Genomic DNA, 24,821 nt, shown 5'->3' with positions numbered 1-24,821 from the left:
TACTGTGGCCTATTCTAGTTTTAATTATATTGCATTCCTACTGTGGATTTATTGTCTTTGTTATGATATTCGTATTCTATGAAATATCCACATCTCAAGATTAACTAAGTCATCTTTTACAATTTTTTTAATGTTTTTACGGATGATTGTTGTGATTTATATGTACTTTTATGGATGTTTTTTATATCCGAATAAAGATCTTTGACTTGACTTAAATTATTGTGCTTGTTGAAATCTGAGCTCTTGTCCCTGCATTCCCTTCCTGAACAGCCTTTGACTGCTCACCCGTCGAACTCTGTCAAGTGCAGAAAGAGTTGTATTTGGTCTAGTTAGCAGAGTTGCAGTAGGATGGACCCAAGGACACCAGTGGATAAGAACATCAACCACCATGATTGGGGCCCAGTAGCCCCTGCCTGCCCTGTGCCCCTATCCCCAAACGGGTCTTACAGTCACACAAACATTGACTTCAGTTACTGTTAAGTGCTGCCCGAGCCCTCTATTCCTGAACACTACTCCTGCATAAACTACTTGAAACAAAGAGGCGCAATTAAAATTATGAAATGCCCCAGAAGCCTTAACAAATTGTTCCACTTGACCCTTGAAAGGAGCACTACATGAAGGGTGAGTACCCTTGGCCGCAGTGAATTCAAAGAGAAACAAAAGGGGACTTATGTGCCCTTTGAGCAAGGAGCCTGTATTCGTAACGCTTGGGGATTTTGTGGAATAGCTGTAGAGCAACGTGTCATTGTTAAATGAAGTTTTAATGCATGGACACCTGTAGCTTCAATTTTGTGCAGCCTACGAGAACACCTTTTAACTTTTTATTTGTGCCTTTTTCTGTGCCTGGTAGGAATGTCTAATTTAAGATTATAGGACTTAATTTTTGGGGGTTTGTATTTATATTTTGATGGTAATTAAATGAGACGGAATTGAACAAAACATTTTTTTTGCTTATTTCCCTATAGGGATTAAGGAAGTGGCTGACCGGAACTCAGGAGTTAGCTAGATAGTGACAGTTCAACACAGAATTCAGCTACAGAGCAACATTTTCTCCTCCCTTCGTGCTCTTGGATAATCAAAATTTTTTCCATAATGAAGCAGTTAAGAAAAAAGCGAAAGAGTAATTTTAGTGTTCAAGAAACTCAAACTTTACTAAAAGAAATAAGAAACAGAAAAGAAGTTCTTTTCTCAAAGCAGCTTAATTCAAGAATTAATGAACTGAAGCGGAGGGCCTGGGAGGAGATAGCAGAGTGTGTGAATGCAATAGGAGAAGGAGAGCAGAGAACTGGTCTAGAGGTTAAAAGGAGGTACCTGGACTGGAGATCACTTATGAAAAGGAAGCAGCTAAATGCAACAAATTTTAGACTGTTGACCAGTGGCTTTAGCAGCATGCCCTTATCAGATTTGTATGACTCCTTAAATGAAGATGTAGATGAAAAGCCATCCTTTTCAAAAGAATCTGGATTTGAATGGCAGAGTTCAGTAGACTACAAAGAATCATCTGGGTCCTCAGGAGAAATTAAAGTGGAGCATGACGATGAGCAGGATCACCATGTCTTTGAGGTAAGTGCCACAATACTTTTGTTACTATTTATATGTTTGACAAGATTGATTCCTATACATTTTCCAAATTCCAGAGATTTGAATTGTCACATAACAACTGTCCGAGGAGTAAGCTCAGTATGGTTGCATTGTTCAAAGATTGCTCTTTTCGTTAGGCCTCATTGCATGCAGGTATCCCATTATGACCTTTCACATACATTGCACCCTGCCCATGGGGTTACCTTGGACCTACCATAGGAGTGCCTTACATGTAAGGAAAGGGAAGGTTTGAACCTGGCAAGTCGGTGCACTTGCCAGGACAACATGGCAGTTGACAACTAGGCACGCAAACACTACAGTGGCAGGTCTGAGATACATTTACAGGGCTACTTATGTGGATGGCACAACCAGTGCTGCAAGCCCACTAGTCGCTTTTGATGTACAGGCCCTGGCACACATCCTACACTTTACTAGGGACTTACCAGTAAATCAAATATGCCAATCCAATTGTGCATAACCATTCATTGTCACAATTTATACAGAGAGCATATGCACTTTAGCACTGATCGGCAGTGGTGAAGTGCTCAGAATGGTAAAGTGCCCAGAATCCTATAGCCACAAAGACGGTCAGAAAAATAGGAGGCAAAAAGTTTGGGGGTAAACCTGTCAAAAGGGCCTGGTCTACCAAATGGGTATGCTTCAAGACCCTTTATGTCCTTGGTAAGACACATATGCCTTGCCACAAATCGTGCATGTTCCGTCATAGTGTTGATTTGAAACAAGCTTATTGACCCCTACAGATTGAGCCAAATACTCCTTGATGAACGCATGTACGAAAACAAGTACAAGAAAAAACAAAATTTTACAGTCAAAACTTGATTTGAATACATTTTCTAACATCGAGCTTCTGTGACGTTGAAAATATTCAAGGTTGTTCTCCAAAAGTCAGTGTATCTGATCTCTGTTCACTTTTCTTTTTGCAGCCCTGGAACAACCATCTTGGGGGACCAGTGAAATATCAAGAGCAGGTTAGTTTTAAGCTTTGTTGGCAAGTTTTCAAGTCTGCAAATGTGTAAATCGCAAGCCTGATGTAAAAGTTTTTGTAGTAAGATAATATGATTCAGTAACCAAATGTACCACTGTTTTGTTTGAATCCAATTTAAGAAGCTAGGCTTCAGCGGAAGTAGAAAAGTTAGCATCAATATTTCTTTATTTGGGAGTTTTAAATAACGCAAATCAGACCCACGTTATCAGAACGCTTTACAGAGTAAGCACAAACAGTAATATCATACTGTACGTACCGGGTGCTTGGAGATATATATATATATATCACCTACAGGCGGTCGCCAGTAGGTAGTTATAGTTAGGACCTATTATCCATAGGAAATCCGCAACATTCTATTTGGAATAACTTTGGCGCCGGTTGACGAATCTTCGTGAAATTTTTCAAAACTGGTGGGGCACTCCGGTCCGCTCCTATCCTGAAAGTCTCGGGGTGATTCGTCAAGCGGGGGCTGAGAAAAAAGGGGGTCCCAAAATGTGTTTTCCCCATGCAATTTTCCATAGGAACCTTTAATCGCAGCTACAGCCCGAACTGCTGAACGGAATTGCACCAAATTTGGCAAAATGGTAGCCTTTGGTTCACACTCGTGCCTTTTGGTTAAATGGTGTAAATCCGTTCAGTAGTTCCTAAGAAAAGTAAAATCATAGATATATCTGGGCTGAGCCTAACCGCACATCTCATCGTGAGATCTGATTAGCTGTCAGCACTTCATCCAAGACTAGTTAAGTATCCCACATAATGTTTCAAGTAATCATCAATCGATGTTTATGATGAGCCCAATGCATTTCGGGACTTAACTGTCCCTTCGTCAGGGGAAATCTGCGAAAAAAATAAATATATTACATGATCAATGGAGAAAATGTGGTTGTTATGTTTCTACAAGAAGATCACATGGTGGAAAAACATGCGGTTGACATGATGCATAGTAGTAACCCGTAAATCACACGTGTGGTGGATAGACCCTCCGTTGACTGAAGGGAAAGAAAATATAATATGGGATACTTAATTATTGTATTGCTCATGGTAGATGTTTACCGTTTTGTATATCTGTTGATACATTTATGATGTTCAAAAACTTTATGTTACCACATATATGCTGTAAATACATGTTCTAACGAATATCTTTGTTTTGCATTTTTTGAAACTTTGCTAATGAGACTAATTGTTTGTAACGTAGTTACATTTAGCACAGTGCGCAGCGACAATCATTAGTTGATTGTTCTTCTTCTCTGGCTCTAGAGCAGCTCTGCTGACCAGGTTCTCTCCCTCTAAATCCGCTCTGCTGACCTGGTTCTCTGGCTCTAGAGCAGCTCTGCTGACCTGGTTCTCTGGCTCTAGAGCAGCTCTGCTGACCTGGTTCTGTCCCTCTAAAGCAGCTCTGCTGACCTGGTTCTCTGCCTCTAAAGCAGCTCTGCTGACCTGGTTTCATCAGTGTTGTAAATCGAGATGTCATCAGTGATGTCACTGACCATGTTATGAATGATGCAATATGTGACATCATCAGCAGTGCATTGCGGGCGCGCGAGTTATAGTTAGCAGAACTAACTATAACAGAGGAATTTCTATGGTTTTGTGCGAGTGAAATGGCCAGCTAACTATAACACCCCTGAAATCTAAGGTTTTTTTTCTGTGAATTTCTAAGGCTTTTTAAATGCTAATTTCGAACTAAAACGTCTCTGAAACCTTGGTTTATTTTCAGTGAATATATATACATATACACACACACACTAATTGTAAAATTCAGCACAACAATAATTACTTGAGGTACATAAAGGATGCATAAAAATAAATATAGTAATGATACAACAAAGCAAATTGTATACAACGGGATATGGAACAAAATAGCAGCACATACCGGGGTTACACAAGGCACCAAACAAGATACACAGCAGCAATTGTATAAAAGAAGAGTCCACGAAACAGTAGGATACATTGGCGCCGAAAGTCCTGAGGTAGATATGAAAGAAAGTTGCCATGGAAGGGAGAGTTGATTGATACAATCGACGGAGGTAGTGAAGGTACATGGCATCATAGGACTAATGTTCCAATGCAAATTGGTTAAAAAAAAAAAAATCAAACGGTACACAATGGGATATGGAACAAAACAGCAGCACATACTGGGGTTATATAAGGCGCAAAAACAAAATACACAACAGCAATTGTATAAAAGAGGCGTCAGTAGGATAATAGGATACATGAGTGGCGAAAGTCCTGAGGAAGATATGAAAGGGAGTTGCCATGGAAGTTGTTGTTCACGAAGTTACATAAAGCAGTGTCTATACCGCTTTGAATGCACAGATTGCCGGAAAAGTAAGGTCTACAGTTACATCACTGGAATTGATATCCTACTGCATTACCCACTCCCACTGTTCACCTATGGTTGGCCTATTCTTTTTGTCAAATTAGTAGCCTTTGAGATCACCAGAAATGTGTCCCCTTCCACCTCCATCCCTCACATTGCTTCCAATTGTCCTTTTATTAGAAGCGGATAGATATAATTTTAGCAGTTGGGAGGTGTCCGCTTTATCCCTTTATCTACCCATTGTACACAGCTGCATAAACACTACCCTTTGAGTGAATTTTATAGAAGCTTGATGGTGCTGCAAACTTAAAATCTGTTAATACAGTTTTCTTTTTATTTTAAGTATTCTGATAATAGGTGTTATATGCAGTTCTCCTTTACACGTTCTGTTATTCCCTAGGCAAACCTTTGTGTGGAGAACAAAGGACTAAGTTGTTGCTTTTCTTTCTCTACACCTGTGGGAAGAAAATACACTAGTCAGTCTTCTTAGAAGCTGCCATATACCTAGCCATTTGTTATGTGGTTTCTGTTTCATTGATGAGGTGGAAAGTAATAGATCCCCTCCCATCGCAGGGTGGACTTCTGGCAAGTACTTCTAAAGGGAATAGGCAAATTTACTTTAGGCACTGGGATCTTTTCGTGGCTCTCTGGTAACAGTTGGTTTAATGGGTAAGCTTTTCATTTGACAACACGCATGCCATCCTAATTTTTCAAATCTCTCTAGTTCTTCAGTTTGACGACAGTTCGTCCCTTTTAATTTATTATTAGATTTAGTTTTTTGTATGTCTGAGAACAATGTTTCTCAGGAGGTTATTTTAAGATAACCTTGTTGCTAAACGTTTTTGTGAGTGCCAAAAGCAAGAAGTATTTGTCCTGTCTTTTTCCCTGAACATTTGCAGGGCCCTCTTAGCAGAGCAATAGAAGGATACAAGGTACTCTCTGATGGAAGGTTCGCTTGCCACATCTTCTTGGCTCTCCTAGTAACTGTTGTCTAGCAGTGTCAGCTTAGCTCAAAGGAGGTGGTGTGAAGTTGAGATTGTTATGTTATGTTATTTTTGATTTCTATAGCGCACGGCTACTCCATTGGAGTGTCCCGGCGCTTTTTATTGGCAGCTTGTAAGCATAAAAACATAACACAGTGGGATAAAAGAAAAAACAACAAAACTAAGGAGGGAACATGCTAAGGGGCGAAGAGCCAAGTTTTAAGGTCCTTCCTAAAGGTCAGCAAATTAGAAGTGCTACGTAGAGCCAATGGCAAAGCATTCCAAAGCTGCGATGCCTTCAGCTTGAAGGAGCGGCCCCCTACGCGGGCCCTCTTTACTCGAGGGACCACCGCAAAGAAGAGAGATTCGGATCGCAGAGATCGGGCCGGGCGATAAAAGGTAAGCCTCCGTTGCAGATATTTCGCGCCCGAGGCATAAAGAGCCTTATGAGCCAGCGTCAACGCCTTGAAGACTATCCGCTTCCGGATAGGCAGCCAATGAAGCGACTGCAAAAGGCCAGACACTCTTTCTCGCCTATGAAGGCCGAAGATAGCCCGAGCGGCCGAATTCTGCACCACCTGAAGGCGCTGTAGTAGATACTCCGGTAGGCCCAGATATAGGACGTTAGAATAGTCCAATCTGGAGCCAATTAAGGCCTGCACAGTGATCCTCCTGTGCTCTTCTGAAAGCAAAGGAAGAAACTTCCGGAGCATCTTCAGGAGGCCGAAACATGTTCCCATAAGACCGAGGATCTGAGATCTCAACGTCAGAACATTGTCGATCTTAATTCCCAGATTTTTTGCCTGCTGGGAGGAATGTGCAGGAGAAAACATATTAATCGGCCACCATTCCTGCCAATCCGGATCAGAGGTACAACCGAAGAAGAGTACCTCAGACTTATCTGAGTTGCATTTGAGGCTGTTCAGCTGGAACCATTTGAAAATAGCCCCAAGGCACTCACGAATACTCTCTCCATCAAACTCCTCTCCTTTCCCACACGTAAAGAGGAGCTGGGTATCATCGGCATAGGATACGATCTGGGCCCCCAAGGACTCCGCCAGTGCGGCCAATGGAGTCATAAAGATGTTAAAATGAGTCGGACTCAGCACCGAGCCCTGCGGGACTCCGACTCCCAAAGACGGCATCACGGCAGAGCTTGAGGAGGCCCAGACCGTTTGTCGACGGCCCGCTAAGAATGATCTAAACCAGCTGAGCACCGTCCCCCTCAGACCGATCTCATGAAGTCTGACGAGGAGACCCTCGTGGGGGACGGTGTCAAAGGCCACCGACAAATCAAACATGACGAGCATAGCTTTACCTCCTGAATCCAGTACCTCCTTAATGGCTTCAGACACCTCCAAAAGCGCCTTCTCGGTGCTTAAATTGGGTCGGAAGCCAGATTGAGTGGGATGAAGCAGATCGTTGGTTTCCAAAAAGCCAAAGAGCACGGTATGCACGTGCTTCTCCTCAATTTTAGCCAGCGCAGGAAGAAGAGAGATTGGCCTATAATTGGCCAACGCCTCAGGGTCTAGGCCAGGCTTCTTGAGGAGGGGGATCACCATCGCCTGCTTCCAAGCCTGCGGGACAACCCCCTCACACAGAGAGAGATTCAAGAGTGGATTTGCCAAAGGATTTACCACTGCCGCCATTTTCGCCAAAAATTTGGCAGGGCATGGGTCAAAAGGCGACCCAGATTTAAGATTGACCATCAATGCCAATGACGACGCAGCTGAAATAGGCGGAAAATCGGCCAAGATGGACTCCACGGGAGCCGATGGAACTGGCCCGTCCATGAAGCTGGGGCACACTTCCACCATCCTTGAGGGAAGGTAGTCCTGCATCAACTTTATCTTAGCCGTGAAGAAGTTGGCAAGAGCAGAAACCCACGACTCGGTGGGCGCGGCCTGGGTTAAATTAGACCGTGGAGTCGTAAACTCCCTCACAATGGTGAAAATCTCCTTACAGGAATTGGCGGCAGCCTCTATCCTCCTGGCAAAATAACCCTTTTTCTCAAGGAGGCTATCGCGATGATATGTTTTAATCGCGGTCCTATAAACCAGCCTGGCCGAAGGGTCATAATGTGAGCGCCACGCCCTCTCAGCCACCTTGCACTGCCGGCGAGACGCTGACAGTGCTTCCGTAAACCAAGGGGCAGAAACCCGCTTCGATGTTGCTCGGGGTGTCCTCACAGGGGCTAGATCATCTAGCCTGTCCGTCAGCCACGCCTGCAGAGACTCCAGGTCCCGTTCCAAGTCGCCCGAAAGGGGGCAGGGATGATCAAGAGAAGCCTGAGCTAGCATCTCTGGGGTCACCCGATGGAATGCCCTCGATCCTAGTCCCTGCTGTCTAAAGATGGTACTAGGGGGTTTCTCCGAACCTGGCACATAAAATTTGGCACATAAAATTTGGCCAATCTGTGATCAGACCAGAGCACCGGTAGAAGTTCTAGCCCCTCTAAGGTGAGCGTCGAAAAGACCTGATCCAGGGTGTGGCCCCCATCGTGTGTTGGACCGGAGAGGTAAGGGACAAGGCCAAGGGGGGCCGTAATATCTATCAATTTAATCGCCTCAGGGTCCTCTCCCTCATCCATATGAAAGTTGAAATCTCCAGCCAACACACAATGCTCCGCTCTTAAGGCCAGCATCGAAATAGCTGACACCAGCTCCTCGAAGAAGGATCCAGCCGGTCCAGGGGGTCTATAGACCAACAGCCCTGTAAGAGCTTGATGGGCGGCCAGTACGATAGAGAAGGCGAGGGATTCTGAACCTGTAATAGCATCCATGGGGATAATGGAACAGGCGGCAAGTTTATTCACTACAAGTGCCACACCTCCGCCCCTCCCCTCCAACCTATCTTGCCTGAAAATATTATAATCAGGAGGAATTGCTGTGGCGATATCGGGATTGGACAGATCCCCAAACCATGTCTCTGTCAACATCAGACAAAGAGGTTTTTCCGTAACAATGAGATCAAAGATCTCCTGAGCATGTCTGGGCACAGATCTGGTATTTAAAAGCAGGCAAAGATGCTTCACATTGCCCACTCCCCTATTCAGTTGGATAGTCGGGACATTACCTGGTGTCCAGCCACAGGCCGGGCAATGCCTCTTAACCCTAAAACGGCCAGGAAAAACTGTATGACAAGCGCCCGATACCTTTTGCAAGGAGCGCAGCTCCAACGACGAATAACATACCATCCTAATAGCACCACTCGTAATCCTACAAAGCCGACCCCACCCGCCGCTCTGACGCCTCCAAGACGGTGACGGGCGCAGACGGGCAGGACTCTGGCAAGACTCAGGCACAGCGAGGGCGCACCCGCTGCGCGATCCCGCTGCGCGCAGAGGACTGGTTTAAGTAGGGCCGCCAGGTGAGGTGAGAACCGCCCACTAGGACGCTCAATATGGCGCTGGGAAAGCGTCACTACCCCTCCCAAGATGGCGCCCAAACAATGATCGAGGCTGAGCTCTCAAAACCCTCAGAACCGGGCCCGCTAAGGAGCGGTGAGCAAACCAATTATGTGCAAGTGAGGGGACAGCTACCCCACTAAAAACAGGGGCAAATAGAAACAAAAATAAAATAAATGGAAAAACGGGTAATTAAAAACAAGCGCGCTTCGAACACCGCGCTAAATGCAGTGCCAAGCTGCCAAGCAGGGCGAATGAAACCTGGTAGGGCAGAACAACAAAACAGACCGCCTTAAGTAGGGCCGCCAGGTGAGGTGAGAACCGCACCACTAGGACGCTCAATATGGCGCTGGGAAAGCATCACTACCCCTCCCAAGATGGCGCCCAAACAATGATCGAGGCTGAGCTCCCAAAACCCTCAGAACCGGGCCCGCTAAGCAGCGGTGAGCAAACCAATTATGTGCAAGTGAGGGGACAGCTACCCCACTAAAAACCCGGGCAAATGGAAACAAAAATAAAATAAATGGAAAAACGGGTAATTAAAAACAAGCGCGCTTCGAACACAGCGCTAAATGCAGTGCCAAGCAGGACGAATGAAACCTGGTAGGGCTGTGTACTGTACAGTGGGACATGGTTGTTGCAGCAATGATAATACTGTCCAGCTGGAGTAATAGTTTCATAAGAATCCCCAACTCCTTTTAATAATACCTCGGTGATAAATCTGTACATGTATAAAAACAAATGGAAAATAGTACTAAGTTTCACAACACATTCTGAAAAGCACCACTGTAAAAATACAGTATAAAATAAGGCCACCTGGGTTGTACATGGTATATACTCATCTTAACCACAAACTCAATTCATACTCCAAAATTAACCTGAAAAAAAAATAGATATCAAAAGTAGCAGCCATTTCAAACTGATAAGTGGTACAACACAATGTCTAATTTTTAAAAATAATTACCATACACTAACAGTTCTCCAGCATTGGATTTTTTACAAACTCAAATTGCCTTCCATTTGTCTTGTAACCTTTTTTAATATTCTCAGTATATATCGTACAACGTCATCCTTTATCTTTAGGGGTGTACAGATCCTCAGCCCCTTCTGCATAAGGCAACATATTTCACTTTCATTATTGTGTTTGAGCCAGAGGAACTCACTCTTACCAACACAAGAAATTGGGAGAAACAAGAGAAAAACATTGGCAACCCAGAGGAATTAAAAATTGCTCTGTATAGTTGAAATAGTGTTTTTGTGTTCATTGTCTGTAACAAGAGCACCAGAAAGATCTGTTATCTTCACAATTAAGGATTAGTGTTTCTTGATCCTTTTGTGGCTATTCTCTGACCAGGGGTCATAGCAACTGAAGGTCACTGGTGCCATACTCCTAGAGGATCAACCCTGTTGCTGAAAGATGAGGGGAAGATGTGATTTTGTCTGCACTACAGTGATAAATGTGTGTGAGCAAATGGGCATGCTGCCATCACACATTGTGACCACTTGGCCATTCCAATTTGACTAGCCTACAGACGGCTGGGTGCTGGACCTCTGCAAGAAAGTGATACCAAAACAAGTTGGTACAGAAATAAAGTGAGCTTGTTGGGTAGGGTCCCACCTGTGCTCCTTGATGTTGGTGTTGGCTTCCTCTGGTGAAGGAAGGGTCCATAAGGGCATTGGGTCTGTTTCTGAAACCATGGGACTAGCTGTGGATTTCCACCCTGAAAGGTTGGCCACAAAAAAGCGAAGCAGAGGGTCAGCAACACCTTTAGGTTTGTTCTAGCACTAAAAATGAAATAGACAGTTTTAGCTCCTCATTCCAAAAGCATAAGACCAATGACCACATGTCTGTATAAATGATACTTTTCTTTTTGAGTTCAAGCACCGCTCCAGGTTATGTGTAATCCTTGGCAGTTGGACAGCAACACACTGCCAGTCCGTTTCTAAAGTTAATTTCCAACCAACTATAGAAGGATTTCTGGAAAGTGCATCCCTTGCCTTTCTATCAGAACCCCAGTGCTGAGTGCCTTTTGTGTCACTCGCCATGTACCACCATCTGGAACTTTCTTTGACGGGAAACCTTTTAGTTCTCTCAAATGGGACATTTGTTCAACGGACATATAGAGAGGGTATGAATAAATAAGATATTTCTGATGTGCGCACACTTGGGAGTACCATATGATTCTGCGGGAGCAGTCCGCCTTCTCAATCCTAAGTCGGTACAGCGGAGGCATGCTTCTAATTCGAAATTCCATTGAACTTGTACTGACCAAAAAGGAGTGGTTCAGGGTCCTCAAATACAATAGACTGAAGTATGTCCGTCAATCTCCGGTGTCTTGATACCCGGATCGAGCTTGAGCCTGTCTCCCTCTAGAATACTAGGAATCATTCATCAGTATTGGGGAACTCCACTACAGGGCTGTCCTAGTGCCATGCCCAAAGCGAAAGGATATCCTATGTGTGTAACTCGAGAAGGCCAGAAAACGAAACCAGAAATTTTAAAGAAGGTAAGCTCTTCTGAATTATGTCAAAATGGCTTTTGTTGAACGGGTTCTTGCGCAGTTCACAGTACAAAGATAAGGCTGTTCCTCTAGACTGCTATATGAGTGTACCATTGAAAGACATCTCAAGGACTGTCATGTAGGCACCCAGCTTACATACTAAGAGCATTTCTAGGACAGCAAAGTAGGCACTCATCTTGCCATCTAAGAGCATTACATTATTCATTGGTTGGGGCTGGTACATGGAGACATGAGGGTATGTGGACCTAACATTGCACTCATCTAAACTACGTTTAGAAGCCTCGCATGGTCTGGCCATACTGGCACCGAATTTCAAGTAGCAGGTAGCAGGAAAAACTGAAGGGTCAGTGGTCTGAGAGATATAAGAAATGTCATATTTGCTGTTCCCTGTATAAAAACAATAAAATCACATTCAACACAACTTGTACACAGGTGGGCAATTGTTTTCAAATATGGGTACATTTGTCTTTTTAGTCTCCTTTTTCAGTGGAATGATAGACTGGGATCAAGAGTCCTAGGGCCCGATTTGGAGTTTGGCGGACGGAGTAAAGACAGTCAGGGTGGCGGAGGTCTATACGTATCCTGTCTTGACTCTGCTTGACAAATTTAAGTTCTCCAGTGGCATGACATTGAGTTCTCTGGGTTTGTATGACCCTCGGGCAAAACTGCTCATGCAAAGCCATTTAAACATTTGGTTTGTATCGGTCAGTGGTGACAGACCCTCATTCCAAACCTTTAAGTTTTTACTATTCCAAAAACAAACTCCCAAACCAGGAGTTGTTTCTGAGAAAGTAAAAGCTAGTGACCTTGCACACCATGGGAGTGGGTAATTTCTTTTATTTTTACTGTCGCTCACTCCGTGAATATTCTTGGAAGTGGGAGACAGTAAAAAAAATTTTTTTTACTGCCCACTCTAAATAAGGCAGACAGTCAGATGGTTTACTTCTGACGGCCCAAACTCTCTTGGTCCATCAGAGGAAGGTTTATGCTAATAGAGGGAAATTTTACCCAGTTAGCATAAACCTGGCAATTTGCCTTAATCCAAATTGAACAGGCGGAGCGAGAGTTTGACAGACCGGGTACTCAGTCAACAGTGCGATGGAGTAACTTGTCAGATGCTCTCTAATGTGTGCCCTAAGATCAATTGGCCATGCTGTCATGTGTAAAGTGGAAATAAAAAACTCTTGCTTGTGTGAGTTTGGCTGCACATGAACAATACCACAGCCTTTTGAAGTTTTGTGATTATTCAGAATGACCGTAGACTGTTAGAGATACTTCTTCGAGCGTATGTGCAACATTTCGAATAATTGATGATGGGTAAATATTAAACTTCATTTTCAATGATTATATACTTAGTTCACATACTGCTAAAATCATAAACATTTTTGTTAAACATTTCCCCCAAAAACCTGACCAAGATTTCTCCCACTGAAAGTTGTGTTTTTACTGGTCTTCTTTTTTTCATTCAAAATATGCTTCTCCGTACTAAGTCCCTCACGAGCATACTTTGTAATGACATTTAGACAGGTAATGTATAGAATTCAGCAGACTTATTTGATTCACCTTGAATGATATCAGAAGTCTCATTTACAATTAATAAATAATTGTTTGCACCATCATGGCTTTGAGGTCATTTAATAATGTATCAAAATAGAATAGGAGAATCATCTGGAAGAAGAAAACACAGCGAATACGTTGTATGTAATGCAAACATATTCTAAAAATAACTCCGTTATGTTTTAGTTCTGAGGTACTTCAAAAATTATGTGTACCCTTTGTCTACATTATTCTGATGTATACTTATAATAAACGCAAATTCATAATAACCGCAAATTCATCACTTTTACAATAGTCCCAGGTGTCAGACTGGATTTGAAATCTTTTCTAGCGTAGAACCCTACGTACTGGTATAGGGTGTCATGTGGCTTCGCATTGAATCCACTGCTTAGGGAGTGACCGCTGAAACTGCATATAGGCGCCACCCAAGCACATTGACCTCCGTCCTTTCTTTCCTCCCCTTTGGACATAAATCTGGAACTAGCTCCTACTTTATTCTCCAATTTTGTTCCAGTGTGCAAGGAGACGTGTTCCCTCCCACAACTACGGGGTTGAAGACTTAAAGGGATTGTCACACACACATGTCTGTGACCGATCCACATGCAGTCGTCTTCTGGTGTATGGGTTCAGGCCGTGACTCCAAGTCCTGCGGGGAGTGTGCCCTGAGGAACGTGAGCCACAACTGCACAGCCAAGATGGATGTCCCCCAAATGCCCCAGGAAGTCAAGTAAGGCCTGTTCCCACTCAAAGGGTAGAGCACTCTCTAGGGCCAAGATCTTTGACAGGTCATTGTCCATCCAAGACTTCAGGTACGTCCTAGTCAAAAAAGTACAAGAAGTCCAAGCAGACCTCATCATTGCTGCGCCACTCTCCCTCTGAGATATTGATTGCAAGGATATCAAGGTTCCCCCAGTCTTATTCCCAGCCCCTTACAGAGGAGTAGTGGGACAAGGCAATGGCTGGGAGATCGGCGCACTCAACCAAATTGTCTCAAAGTATTGTAAACAGAACAATTTTTCAGAACAAATGTCTATGTATTAGCTTGTGCTCCGGAGGAGGAAGAGCCATCCATTCTTTCCCCAATGGAACGGTTCCTAGACTTGATGTTGTTGTTCTCGAGGCACACAGAATTAAATTGAGATTGTGGTTTCAAAAGTCATTTAATTCCTTGATACTGATGGAAAAAAAGCCCTTTTGCCAACACGTGTTTCGTCTCAAGCTGTTGGTGTCGCAGCAAACTTCCTCAGCGCAAATTTCTACAACAAATCATAATCTCTGATATAAAAACTAATATTAAATTCGTATTGGAAACATTTTCTATGGTTTTAGGCGTTGTGACAGGCCCACAACTTTACTCGCATGCTCTGCGGTTTCACAAAGTATTTTCGTAGGTGTTTGGTGTGTTTTTCAACTGAAAGGCACCCTGTGTCAAGCCTCAATCTTGTATCCCATAGTGCTGTGTTTCACATGGTGTTCTATTAGTAGATAATAATATCCAACTCCTAGACACCCTGTGTCAAACCTCCAGTCACTATCCCATTGTGCTCAGGCTTTTAGGTGTACTGTGCCCGTTTGCATCACGTGCGGTGATATTAATTGATTTATCTTAGGCCCAACTCAGTCACCACTCGTTCTTCTCACGCAAGCTCCGAATAATGGCTTGTCAGGTAGTATCATCAGTCGTCACGGCCAACTAAAACCAAAATGAAGTCCATAATTCAATATCCGAGTCAATCCTCAAGCTCTTAACCATAGTTCTATTGCACCTGAGTGCTCGGTCTTACCTCTATCTTAAATTGCTGAGCTTGATTTCGTAGGTAAATGATTGGAAGTATCTGTAAATGAAGCACATCATTTACGAGCAATCTGACTCGGGTCCTCGTATAGTATACAAATATAATGGTTCCCTCCGTCAACATTCAGCCCTGACACTCAACCAAGGCGCATCTATTAAACAATTGGTATCTGTTAGTTCGCCTCTGTGTGGGGGGATGTGTAACTGTCACAAGACACTCTACCCAGCATAAATCATCAAAGTTAAATAGTTCCTCTATATTAGAACTGATAACACCGCCTGATGCTTGTGGATGTCTGATGCTTGTGGATGTCTGATGCTTGTGGATGTCTGATGCTTGTGGATGTCTGATGCTTGTGGATGTCTGATGCTTGTGGATGTCTGATGCTTGTGGATGTCTGATGCTTGTGGATGTCTGATGTTTGATGCCTGATGCTTGTGGGTGTCTGTTGCCTGATGCTTGTGGATGCCTGATGCTTGTGGATGTCTGATGCCTGATGCTTGTGGATGTCTGATGCCTGAAGTTTGATGCCTGATGCTTGTGGATGTCTGATGCCTGAAGTTTGATGCCTGATGCTTGTGGATGTCTGATGCCTGATAAATTTGGATGTCTGATGCCTTATGCTTGTGGATGCCTGATAAAATTGGATGTCTGATGCTTGTGGATGTCTGATGTCTGATGCTTGTGGATGTCTGTGGATGCCTGATGCTTGTGGATGCCTGATGCTTGTGGATGTCTGATGTCTGATGCTTGTGGATGTCTGATGTTTGAGTACATAACAGTACGAAATCCCTGGGTCTACACTATTTACTATTAAAGAATGTTCACAACTACATGACAAATAAAGACAAACACAGATGCCACCATGGAAAAAAGTTGGGCATTTCCCTTTTTAGGACAAAATCCCTCACTCACCAAAAGGTGACATGCTTCATCATAGGGACACTCCTCTCAAAGGAAAAACCTAGTTCCTTTGAGGGCTACAACCCTCTCATTGAGAGGGGAGCTCAGGGATGTTTTGTAACACCGAGGATAAACTAAATCCTCATATGAAGAGCAATAAGATAGAGTGAGGGCGCAGCGCAAAACAATTGAAAATGGTGAAACTAAAACTAGCTAGGAGGTGTCGATACTGGATTTATTCTAAGACACCAACTGCCAGGATTAAAACCAGAGCACCAGCAGTATGGATTTATAACCGCTAAGGCGAAAAAAAAAGTTGGTCAACATGTTTCAGCCATATACCCAAACGTGGGTTAGGCTTTCTTCAGGACCTCACACAGGTGCTGCTTCGAACAAATAAATCAGTGCAACAAAAAAAGATGTATGTGTTTTTTGGTATTTAACCTCAAACCTCTATCCAGCAGTTATAGTATGGACGAGTGTACCTAAAGATATAAAAAATAATAATACAAATCAATAAGAATAATCAAATTCCGCACTTAATATATCATGTGGTACTGTGACATTTAATTTGTAACAAATCTTACCCGCAACTGCTGGGTACTCGGACCCACCTCAGCCTGGCAGCCGCTCAGGAAGGGGGCACAATGCCATTAGCAAAAACATGTCCTCCCTAGTCTATGGTTCCTCAAAATCCTATAGACTATCAATGAGGCATGAAAATCGGAGCAAAAAGTGAAAAACAAGGAGCAATCAAGGGACTTCATAAATGGTGAGACCGATTTTCTCTGTTGGCCTATATCTATTGGTTTACCAAAAAATTAACAAACCAATAACCTAGTATCTTCATTAATCATAATGTTAGTGCCTAATTCTTGTGTAGAAGGAGTAAGTCCCAGGAAAACCTTTCATTTCTCCCACACACAATAACTTAAGCACCTAAAGGCTTTTAAAAGAGACCAACATACAACGAACAATGCAAACAGCCCTCTAAGATTTACCAAGCACCTGTATTGACAAGACCCAGTAAAGAGTAGCAACCTAGTGATTTAAAATGGTCCTCTCAGAGCATCTACAACCCTCTGACAAAGAGGCAAAGAGAACAGAAGGGAACCGCTAGGTGATAAAAAAAAAAGGGGGGGGGGGGGAAATTCCCAGGCCAGAAAAGGTATGTTAGCCCAATACAGTCAAACTCACCTCTCCGTCGGTACTCCGTGACAAATTGAGCCGGCGACCGGAGGTGAGTTGACTGCGAGACTGAGGCCATATAAGTAGAGCTCTATGGTGTGAACAAATCGGCACCAGCTGTGCTCCATACGTCACTGCAAACTGATCTGCGCAATCGTGCCAGTGAGAACACTGATCAGTTGTGCATGCACAGTTGCCTTCCCCTTCCAAAGTAAATATTCACAAAAACGCGCAATCGCGCCAATACGGCCAATGACAAACTGCACATGCGCAGTTGTGGAACCACTTGACAAAATTAAATTTTAAAGCGAAACATAATCATCTGTCGTTCGCCAACCCCCTAACACGTTATTTGTGCTAACATCATTTGTTTGCCAACGATCTCTAGTTGATGGCATTCTAATTCACAAGTTTAGGTGAGATAAGTGACGCGCATGTGTGGAGATACTGTCACTACCTCAACGCATCAACGCGGATCACTGTGTCAACATTCATCTCGCCCAAGGTTCAAAACCGCACAGGATAGAATAACGGTGATAACTAGGCATGCAAAAAATGAGGAATGACCTCATGTTAACGTCTGCGTGACTCTACTAATACAGAGAGTGTAGTCATCCATCTATAATAAGCGAAGACCTGTACCAACTAGTCACAAAAAGGGAAAACCCCCTAGAAATGACAATTTAGCTCTCTTATTTACTGGAAAAATGAGAACAAACTATCCAGTATATCTCAACGACCAGCTGTCTGAAGCAGTAATCTAGAGACAAAAAACAGAAAAGTCTGGCATGTATAAAGTCTCTATTCTAGAGAAACCCACGGGATCTCATCATTGAGACCTACCCTGTCACTTTTCAATTTATAGACCCACCATTGCTCGCGTTAAAATAAAAAAGAGGTCAAATCTGTGATATGAGGTGGAATATGTGTTTTTTCCAATACAGTCCATTTAAGGCCAGCAGGACTGTGTTGAGCTGACAAAAAATGATTGGCCAATTTAGTAGAGGTTTTCCTACACCTAATCGTGCTCTTGTGTTCGAGAATTCGTACCTTCACTTTACGTGTGGTCATGCCCACGTACCGCAAGCACATGGACAGGTAATCAAGTAAAGGAGGTTCTCACTATTACAGTTCATATGTTGCGTCAATAGCCACGGTTTAGGTGAACCAATGTCAATCTCAGTGGTATGAGAAGTGTTAGAACAAGCTGTACAGGAACCACAAGGAAAATGTCCCTGTACCGGGGGTAAACCCCACAGTGTATCTTGTGGATTCATTTTCTTGCAGCGTGGACGTGTATGTATCAAGCGGTCCTTGATGTTGGTGCTGCGTTTGAATGCAAACAAAGGCCGGTGTAATGTTGTTGCCCCAATGTTCAAAATCTTCCAATTGGACAGAGTACTTTTTTTGATTACATTGGTGTAGCTACAAAATGTGTGCACACAAGTCAATCTTTCCAAAGATACTTTAGGAGCCCTGGTCTCCAAAAGAGCAGCCCGATTATTATTGGCAGCACGTTTCATGGACCTCTTCACAAGGTCCCTGGGATATTGGCGAGCTTGCAATTGAAAGGAATTTTTTTTTTTGCATGTTCATAATATTTATTAGTTGTGGAACAATTTCTCTTAATCCACAAAAACTGGCCAAACGGCAAGTTTTCCTGTAGGGCCTGGGGATGAAAACTATCAAAAGATAGAAGTGAGTTTCTTGCCATAGGTTTTTTATATAGCTCTGTGTTCAAACCACCATCTTGAAGAGTGATCAAAATATCCAAAAAAGGTAGTGCGATTTTGCTGTATTCACATGTGAAGTTCAAAAAATCATTTTGATCATTCAACCAAGCTTTAAAATAGAGGATAATGTACCTCTCCACACCACAAACACATCGATATATCTTCTCCATAACCGGATGTTGTCTCTATGGATTGTTAACGTTGAAAATATATTGTTGTTCAAAACTATGAACTTAAAAATTTGCCAAACTTGGGGCAAAAACGCTCCCCATCGATGTACCAGAGACTTGGAGAAAAAACCGATCTTCAAATTTGAAAAAATTCTTTCAGAGCCAATTTTGCACAATTTACAATGAAAGATACAGGAGTTATCGAATCCAAATTCCTATTTAGTAGAAGAGTTTTAATGGTGGAGAGGGTCTCGTCTTGTGGATGTCTGCTGATGTCTGATGCTTGTGGATGTCTGCTGCCTGATGCTTGTGGATGTCTGCTGCCCGCTGCTTGTGGATGTCTGCTGCCCGCTGCTTGTGGATGTCTGCTGCCCGCTGCTTGTGGATGTCTGCTGCCCGCTGCTTGTGGATGTCTGCTGCCCGCTGCTTGTGGATGTCTGCTGCCCGCTGCTTGTGGATGTCTGCTGCCCGCTGCGTGTGGATGTCTGCTGCCCGCTGCGTGTGGATGTCTGCTGCCCGCTGCGTGTGGATGTCTGCTGCCCGCTGCGTGTGGATGTCTGCTGCCCGCTGCGTGTGGATGTCTGCTGCCCGCTGCGTGTGGATGTCTGCTGCCCGCTGCGTGTGGATGTCTGCTGCCCGCTGCGTGTGGATGTCTGCTGCCCGCTGCGTGTGGATGTCTGCTGCCCGCTGCTTGTGGATGTCTGCTGCCCGCTGCTTGTGGATGTCTGCTGCCCGCTGCTTGTGGATGTCTGCTGCCCGCTGCTTGTGGTTGTCTGCTGCCCGCTGCTTGTGGATGTCTGCTGCCCGCTGCTTGTGGATGTCTGCTGCCCGCTGCTTGTGGATGTCTGCTGCCCGCTGCTTGTGGATGTCTGCTGCCCGCTGCTTGTGGATGTCTGCTGCCCGCTGCTTGTGGATGTCTGCTGCCCGCTGCTTGTGGATGTCTGCTGCCCGCTGCTTGTGGATGTCTGCTGCCCGCTGCTTGTGGATGTCTGCTGCCCGCTGCTTGTGGATGTCTGCTGCCCGCTGCTTGTGGATGTCTGCTGCCCGCTGCTTGTGGATGCCCGATGCTTGTGGATGTCTGCTGCTTGTGGATGTCTGATGCCCGATGCTTGTGGATGTCTGCTGCTTGTGGATGTCTGATGCCCGATGCTTGTGGATGTCTGATGCTTGTGGATGTCTGATGCCCGATGCTTGTGGATGTATGATGCTTGTGGATGTCTGATGTCTGATGCTTGTGGATGTCTGATGTCTGATGCTTGTGGATGTCTGATGTCTGATGCTTGTGGATGTCTGATGCCCGATGCTTGTGGATGTCTGATGCCCGATGCTTGTGGATGTCTGATGCCCGATGCTTGTGGATGCCCGATGCTTGTGGATGCCCGATGCTTGTGGATGTCTGATGCCTGATGCTTGTGGATGTCTGATGCCCGATGCTTGTGGATGTCTGATGCCCGATGCTTGTGGATGTCTGATGCCCGATGCTTGTGGATGTCTGATGCCCGATGCTTGTGGATGTCTGATGCCCGATGCTTGTGGATGTCTGATGCCCGATGCTTGTGGATGTCTGATGCCCGATGCTTGTGGATGTCTGATGCCCGATGCTTGTGGATGTCTGATGCCCGATGCTTGTGGATGTCTGATGCCCGATGCTTGTGGATGTCTGATGCCCGATGCTTGTGGATGTCTGATGCCCGATGCTTGTGGATGTCTGATGCCCGATGCTTGTGGATGTCTGATGCCCGATGCTTGTGGATGTCTGATGCCCGATGCTTGTGGATGTCTGATGCCCGATGCTTGTGGATGTCTGATGCCCGATGCTTGTGGATGTCTGATCCCTGATGCTTGTGGATGTCTGATGACTGATGCCCGATGCTTGTAGATGTCTGATGACTGATGCCTGATGCTTGTGGATGTCTGATGACTGATGTCTGATGCTTGTGGATGTCTGATGCTTGTGGATGTCTGATGCTTGTGGATGCCCGATGCTTGTGGATGCCCGATGCTTGTGGATGCCCGATGCTTGTGGATGCCCGATGCTTGTGGATGCCCGATGCTTGTGGATGCCCGATGCTTGTGGATGCCCGATGCTTGTGGATGACTGATGCCTGATGCTTGTGGATGACTGATGCCCGATGCTTGTGGATGTCTGGTGCCCGATGCTTGTGGATGACTGGTGCCTGATGCTTGTGGATGACTGGTGCCTGATGCTTGTGGATGACTGGTGCCTGATGCTTGTGGATGACTGGTGCCTGATGCTTGTGGATGACTGGTGCCTGATGCTTGTGGATGACTGGTGCCTGATGCTTGTGGATGACTGGTGCCTGATGCTTGTGGATGACTGGTGCCTGATGCTTGTGGATGACTGGTGCCTGATGCTTGTGGATGACTGGTGCCTGATGCTTGTGGATGTCTGATGCCTGAAGTCTGATGCCTGTGGATGTCTGATGCCTGTGGATGTCTGATGCCTGTGGATGTCTGATGTCTGATGCCTGTGGATGTCTGATGTCTGATGCCTGTGGATGTCTGATGTCTGATGCCTGTGGATGTCTGATGTCTGATGCCTGTGGATGTCTGATGTCTGATGCCTGTGGATGTCTGATGCCTGTGGATGTCTGATGCCTGTGGATGCCTGATGCTTGTGCATGCCTGATGTTTGATGCCTGATGCTTGTGGATGATTGATGTTTGATGCCTGATGCTTGTGGATGTTTGCTGTTTGATGCCTGATGCTTGTGGATTTTTGATGTTTGATGCCTGATGCTTGTGGATTTTTGATGTTTGATGCCTGATGCTTGTGGATGTTTGATGTTTGATGCCTGATGCTTGTGGATGTTTGATGCCATCTTGAAAAGGGTAAACACGAGATAAAACATGTATGAGGTAGCAACAAACTGCGAAGCTGCGGGTCGCATAACTAATGCTGTTCGAAAAAGAAACAGATGAGAGTTCAAAAGTAATAGGAAATGTACAGAAAAATAACGCCACCTCGAAACAAAACTGTGTAGTGTGTTGTGTGAAATAACCAGCAGTAATCGGAATATCCTGTTAATTAAATAAAGTTAATTCTTAATTTTTTCTATTCTCCATTTATTTCCCAACTTTATTTAATTAACATGATATTCCGATTACTGCTGGTTATTTCACACAACACACTACACAGTTTTGTTTCGAGGTGGCGTTATTTTCGTGTACATTTCCTATTACTTTTGAACTCTCATCTGTTTCTTTTTCGAACAGCATTCGTTATGCGACCCGCAGCTTCGCAGTTTGTTGCTACCTCATACATGTTTTATCTCGTGTTTACCCTTTTCAAGATTGCCGCCACTTATTTGTCTGTTTTCACTATTTATTTGTCTGTCTTCATTGTTTATAACCCACTAACGAATACAGCAGCACTCTTCCGCGTCTCTTCGAGCACTCGGTCGATGGTCGCTATCGTTTAACCAAGGTAACTTTTCTATCACATTTGCACAAGGAATCTTCGTGGATGTCTATTTTCTACTCTTTGACCGTTTGATCACATTACAATTGTGTACTTTTCAGGGTCTCATTCACTTTTGAGCTTTTGATGATCCTTTTTGGCCGCCGCTTATCGGTTTGTCTTCACTGTCTATAACTGAACTCACGAATGAAAACAGCAGCACTTTTCCGCGTCTCTTCGAGCACTCGGTCGATGGTCGCCATTGTTTAACTAATGGAACTTTTCCATCATATCTGCACAAGGAATCTTCATCGATGCACCTTTGGGATTTGGGTCTATCTTTTAATCTTTGACTGTTTGATCACATTACTATTGCGCACTCTTCAGGGTCTCATTCACTTTTGGTATTTCGATAACCCTTTTTGGTATTCCATTCTGGTTACACGTATGCAGTTAACGTAAAAGGTCTCACCATGGGCTGCACTGCAAATCGGAATTCTGCCCTGTTTTTCGTCACTCGTTTATTTATTTCACTTATTACCGTGTTTCTACACGTAAGCTCTTTTTCACACATTTTAACACTACTTATATAAGCTAGTTTATCATGGGGTATGTGATATTTACTCCTCCTTCTTTTTTTCTAGGATTTCTCCTGACGAAGGGTCATACCCGAAATGCATTGGGGATTTTGCTTTGGTTTCTTCTAAAAACATGTGACTTGTCGAAACATTTACGAAGAATGAATATTCGTGCCTAAATAAATATGATTTGAACTTTTTGGTGTAACTACATTTGGATCCTGGTGACTTCGTCACCCATTTACCTGCTGTGCTAAAAGAGGGACACTGCCCAATTCGGGGCAGTGCAACTATATTGATGCTTGTGGATGCCTGATGCTTGTGGATGCCTGATGCTTGTGGATGCCTGATGCTTGTGGATGCCTGATGCTTGTGGATGCCTGATGCTTGTGGATGCCTTAAGCTTGTGGAGGTCTGGTGCTTGTGGATGCCGGATGTCTGGTGCTTGTGGATGCCGGATGTCTGGTGCTTGTGGATGCCGGATGTCTGGTGCTTGTGGATGTCGGATGTGTGATGCCTGATGCTTGTGGATGTCGGATGTTTGATGCCTGATGCTTGTGGATGTCGGATGTTTGATGCCTGATGCTTGTGGATGTCGGATGTTTGATGCCTGATGCTTGTGGATGTCGGATGTTTGATGCCTGATGCTTGTGGATGTCGGATGTTTGATGCCTGATGCTTGTGGATGTCTGCCTGATGTCTGATGCTGCTGGATGACAGTTACCTGATGTCTGATGCTGCTGGATGACAGTTACCTGATGTCTGATGCTGCTGGATGACAGTTACCTGATGTCTGATGCTGCTGGATGACAGTTACCTGATGTCTGATGCTGCTGGATGACAGTTACCTGATGTCTGATGCTGCTGGATGACAGTTACCTGATGTCTGATGCTGCTGGATGACAGTTACCTGATCTCAAATGCTTGTGGATGCCTGATGTCTGGTGCTTGTGGATGTCGGGATGCCTGATGCTTGTGGATTTGGTGCCTGACGCTTGTGGATGTCTGATACCTGATGTCTCATGCTTGTGGATGTCTCATGCCTAATGCCTGATGCTTGTGGATGACTGATGCCTGAAGTCTGATGCTTGTGGATGACTGGTGCCTGATGCTTGTGGATGTCTGATACCTGATGCCTGACGCTTGTGGATGTCTGATGCCTGACGCTTGTGGATGTCTGATGCCTGACGCTTGTGGATGTCTGATGCCTGACGCTTGTGGATGTCTGATGCCTGACGCTTGTGGATATATGATGCCTGACGCTTGTGGATATATGATGCCTGACGCTTGTGGATATATGATGCCTGACGCTTGTGGATATATGATGCTTGCCGCTTTTGGATGTCTGATGCCTGATGCTTGTGGATGGCTGATGCCTGATGCTTGTGGATGGCTGATGCCTGATGCTTGTGGATGGCTGATGCCTGATGCTTGTGCATGGCTGATGCCTGTGCATGGCTGATGCCTGTGGATGGCTGATGCCTGTGGATGGCTGATGCCTGTGGATGGCTGATGCCTGTGGATGGCTGATGCCTGTGGATGCCTGATGCCTGTGGATGCCTGATGCCTGTGGATGCCTGATGCCTGTGGATGCCTGTGGATGCCTGATGCCTGTGGATGCCTGATGCCTGTGGATGCCTGATGTCTGGTGCTTGTAG

The 24,821-nt window shown here is 44.6% G+C and overlaps 1 protein-coding gene across 4 annotated transcripts in view; it reads left to right on the top strand.

Annotated features, from left to right (window-relative positions):
* The window catches only part of MSANTD4 (Myb/SANT DNA binding domain containing 4 with coiled-coils), a 65,869-nt gene that overhangs the window by 22,238 nt on the left and 18,810 nt on the right, over positions 1-24,821 (top strand). For 3 of the 4 annotated variants that reach the window (XM_085621469.1, XM_085621471.1, XM_085621470.1), the window contains exons 2-3: positions 966-1,563; positions 2,526-2,570. In XM_085621469.1, the coding sequence (XP_085477595.1) occupies positions 1,093-1,563; positions 2,526-2,570 (516 nt within the window). In that variant the 5' untranslated portion in view covers positions 966-1,092. Of the gene's footprint in view, positions 1-270; positions 622-965; positions 1,564-2,525; positions 2,571-24,821 lie in introns of all 4 variants that reach the window. The other variant, XM_085621472.1, reaches the window with a different exon arrangement.

Source organism: Triturus cristatus, chromosome 8 (assembly GCF_964204655.1).
Source record: "Triturus cristatus chromosome 8, aTriCri1.1, whole genome shotgun sequence".
In the NCBI taxonomy this organism is placed as follows: Eukaryota; Metazoa; Chordata; class Amphibia; order Caudata; family Salamandridae; genus Triturus; species Triturus cristatus.
The sequence above is the reverse complement of the archived record's forward strand: the minus strand, read 5'-3'. Positions and strand labels throughout refer to the sequence as shown.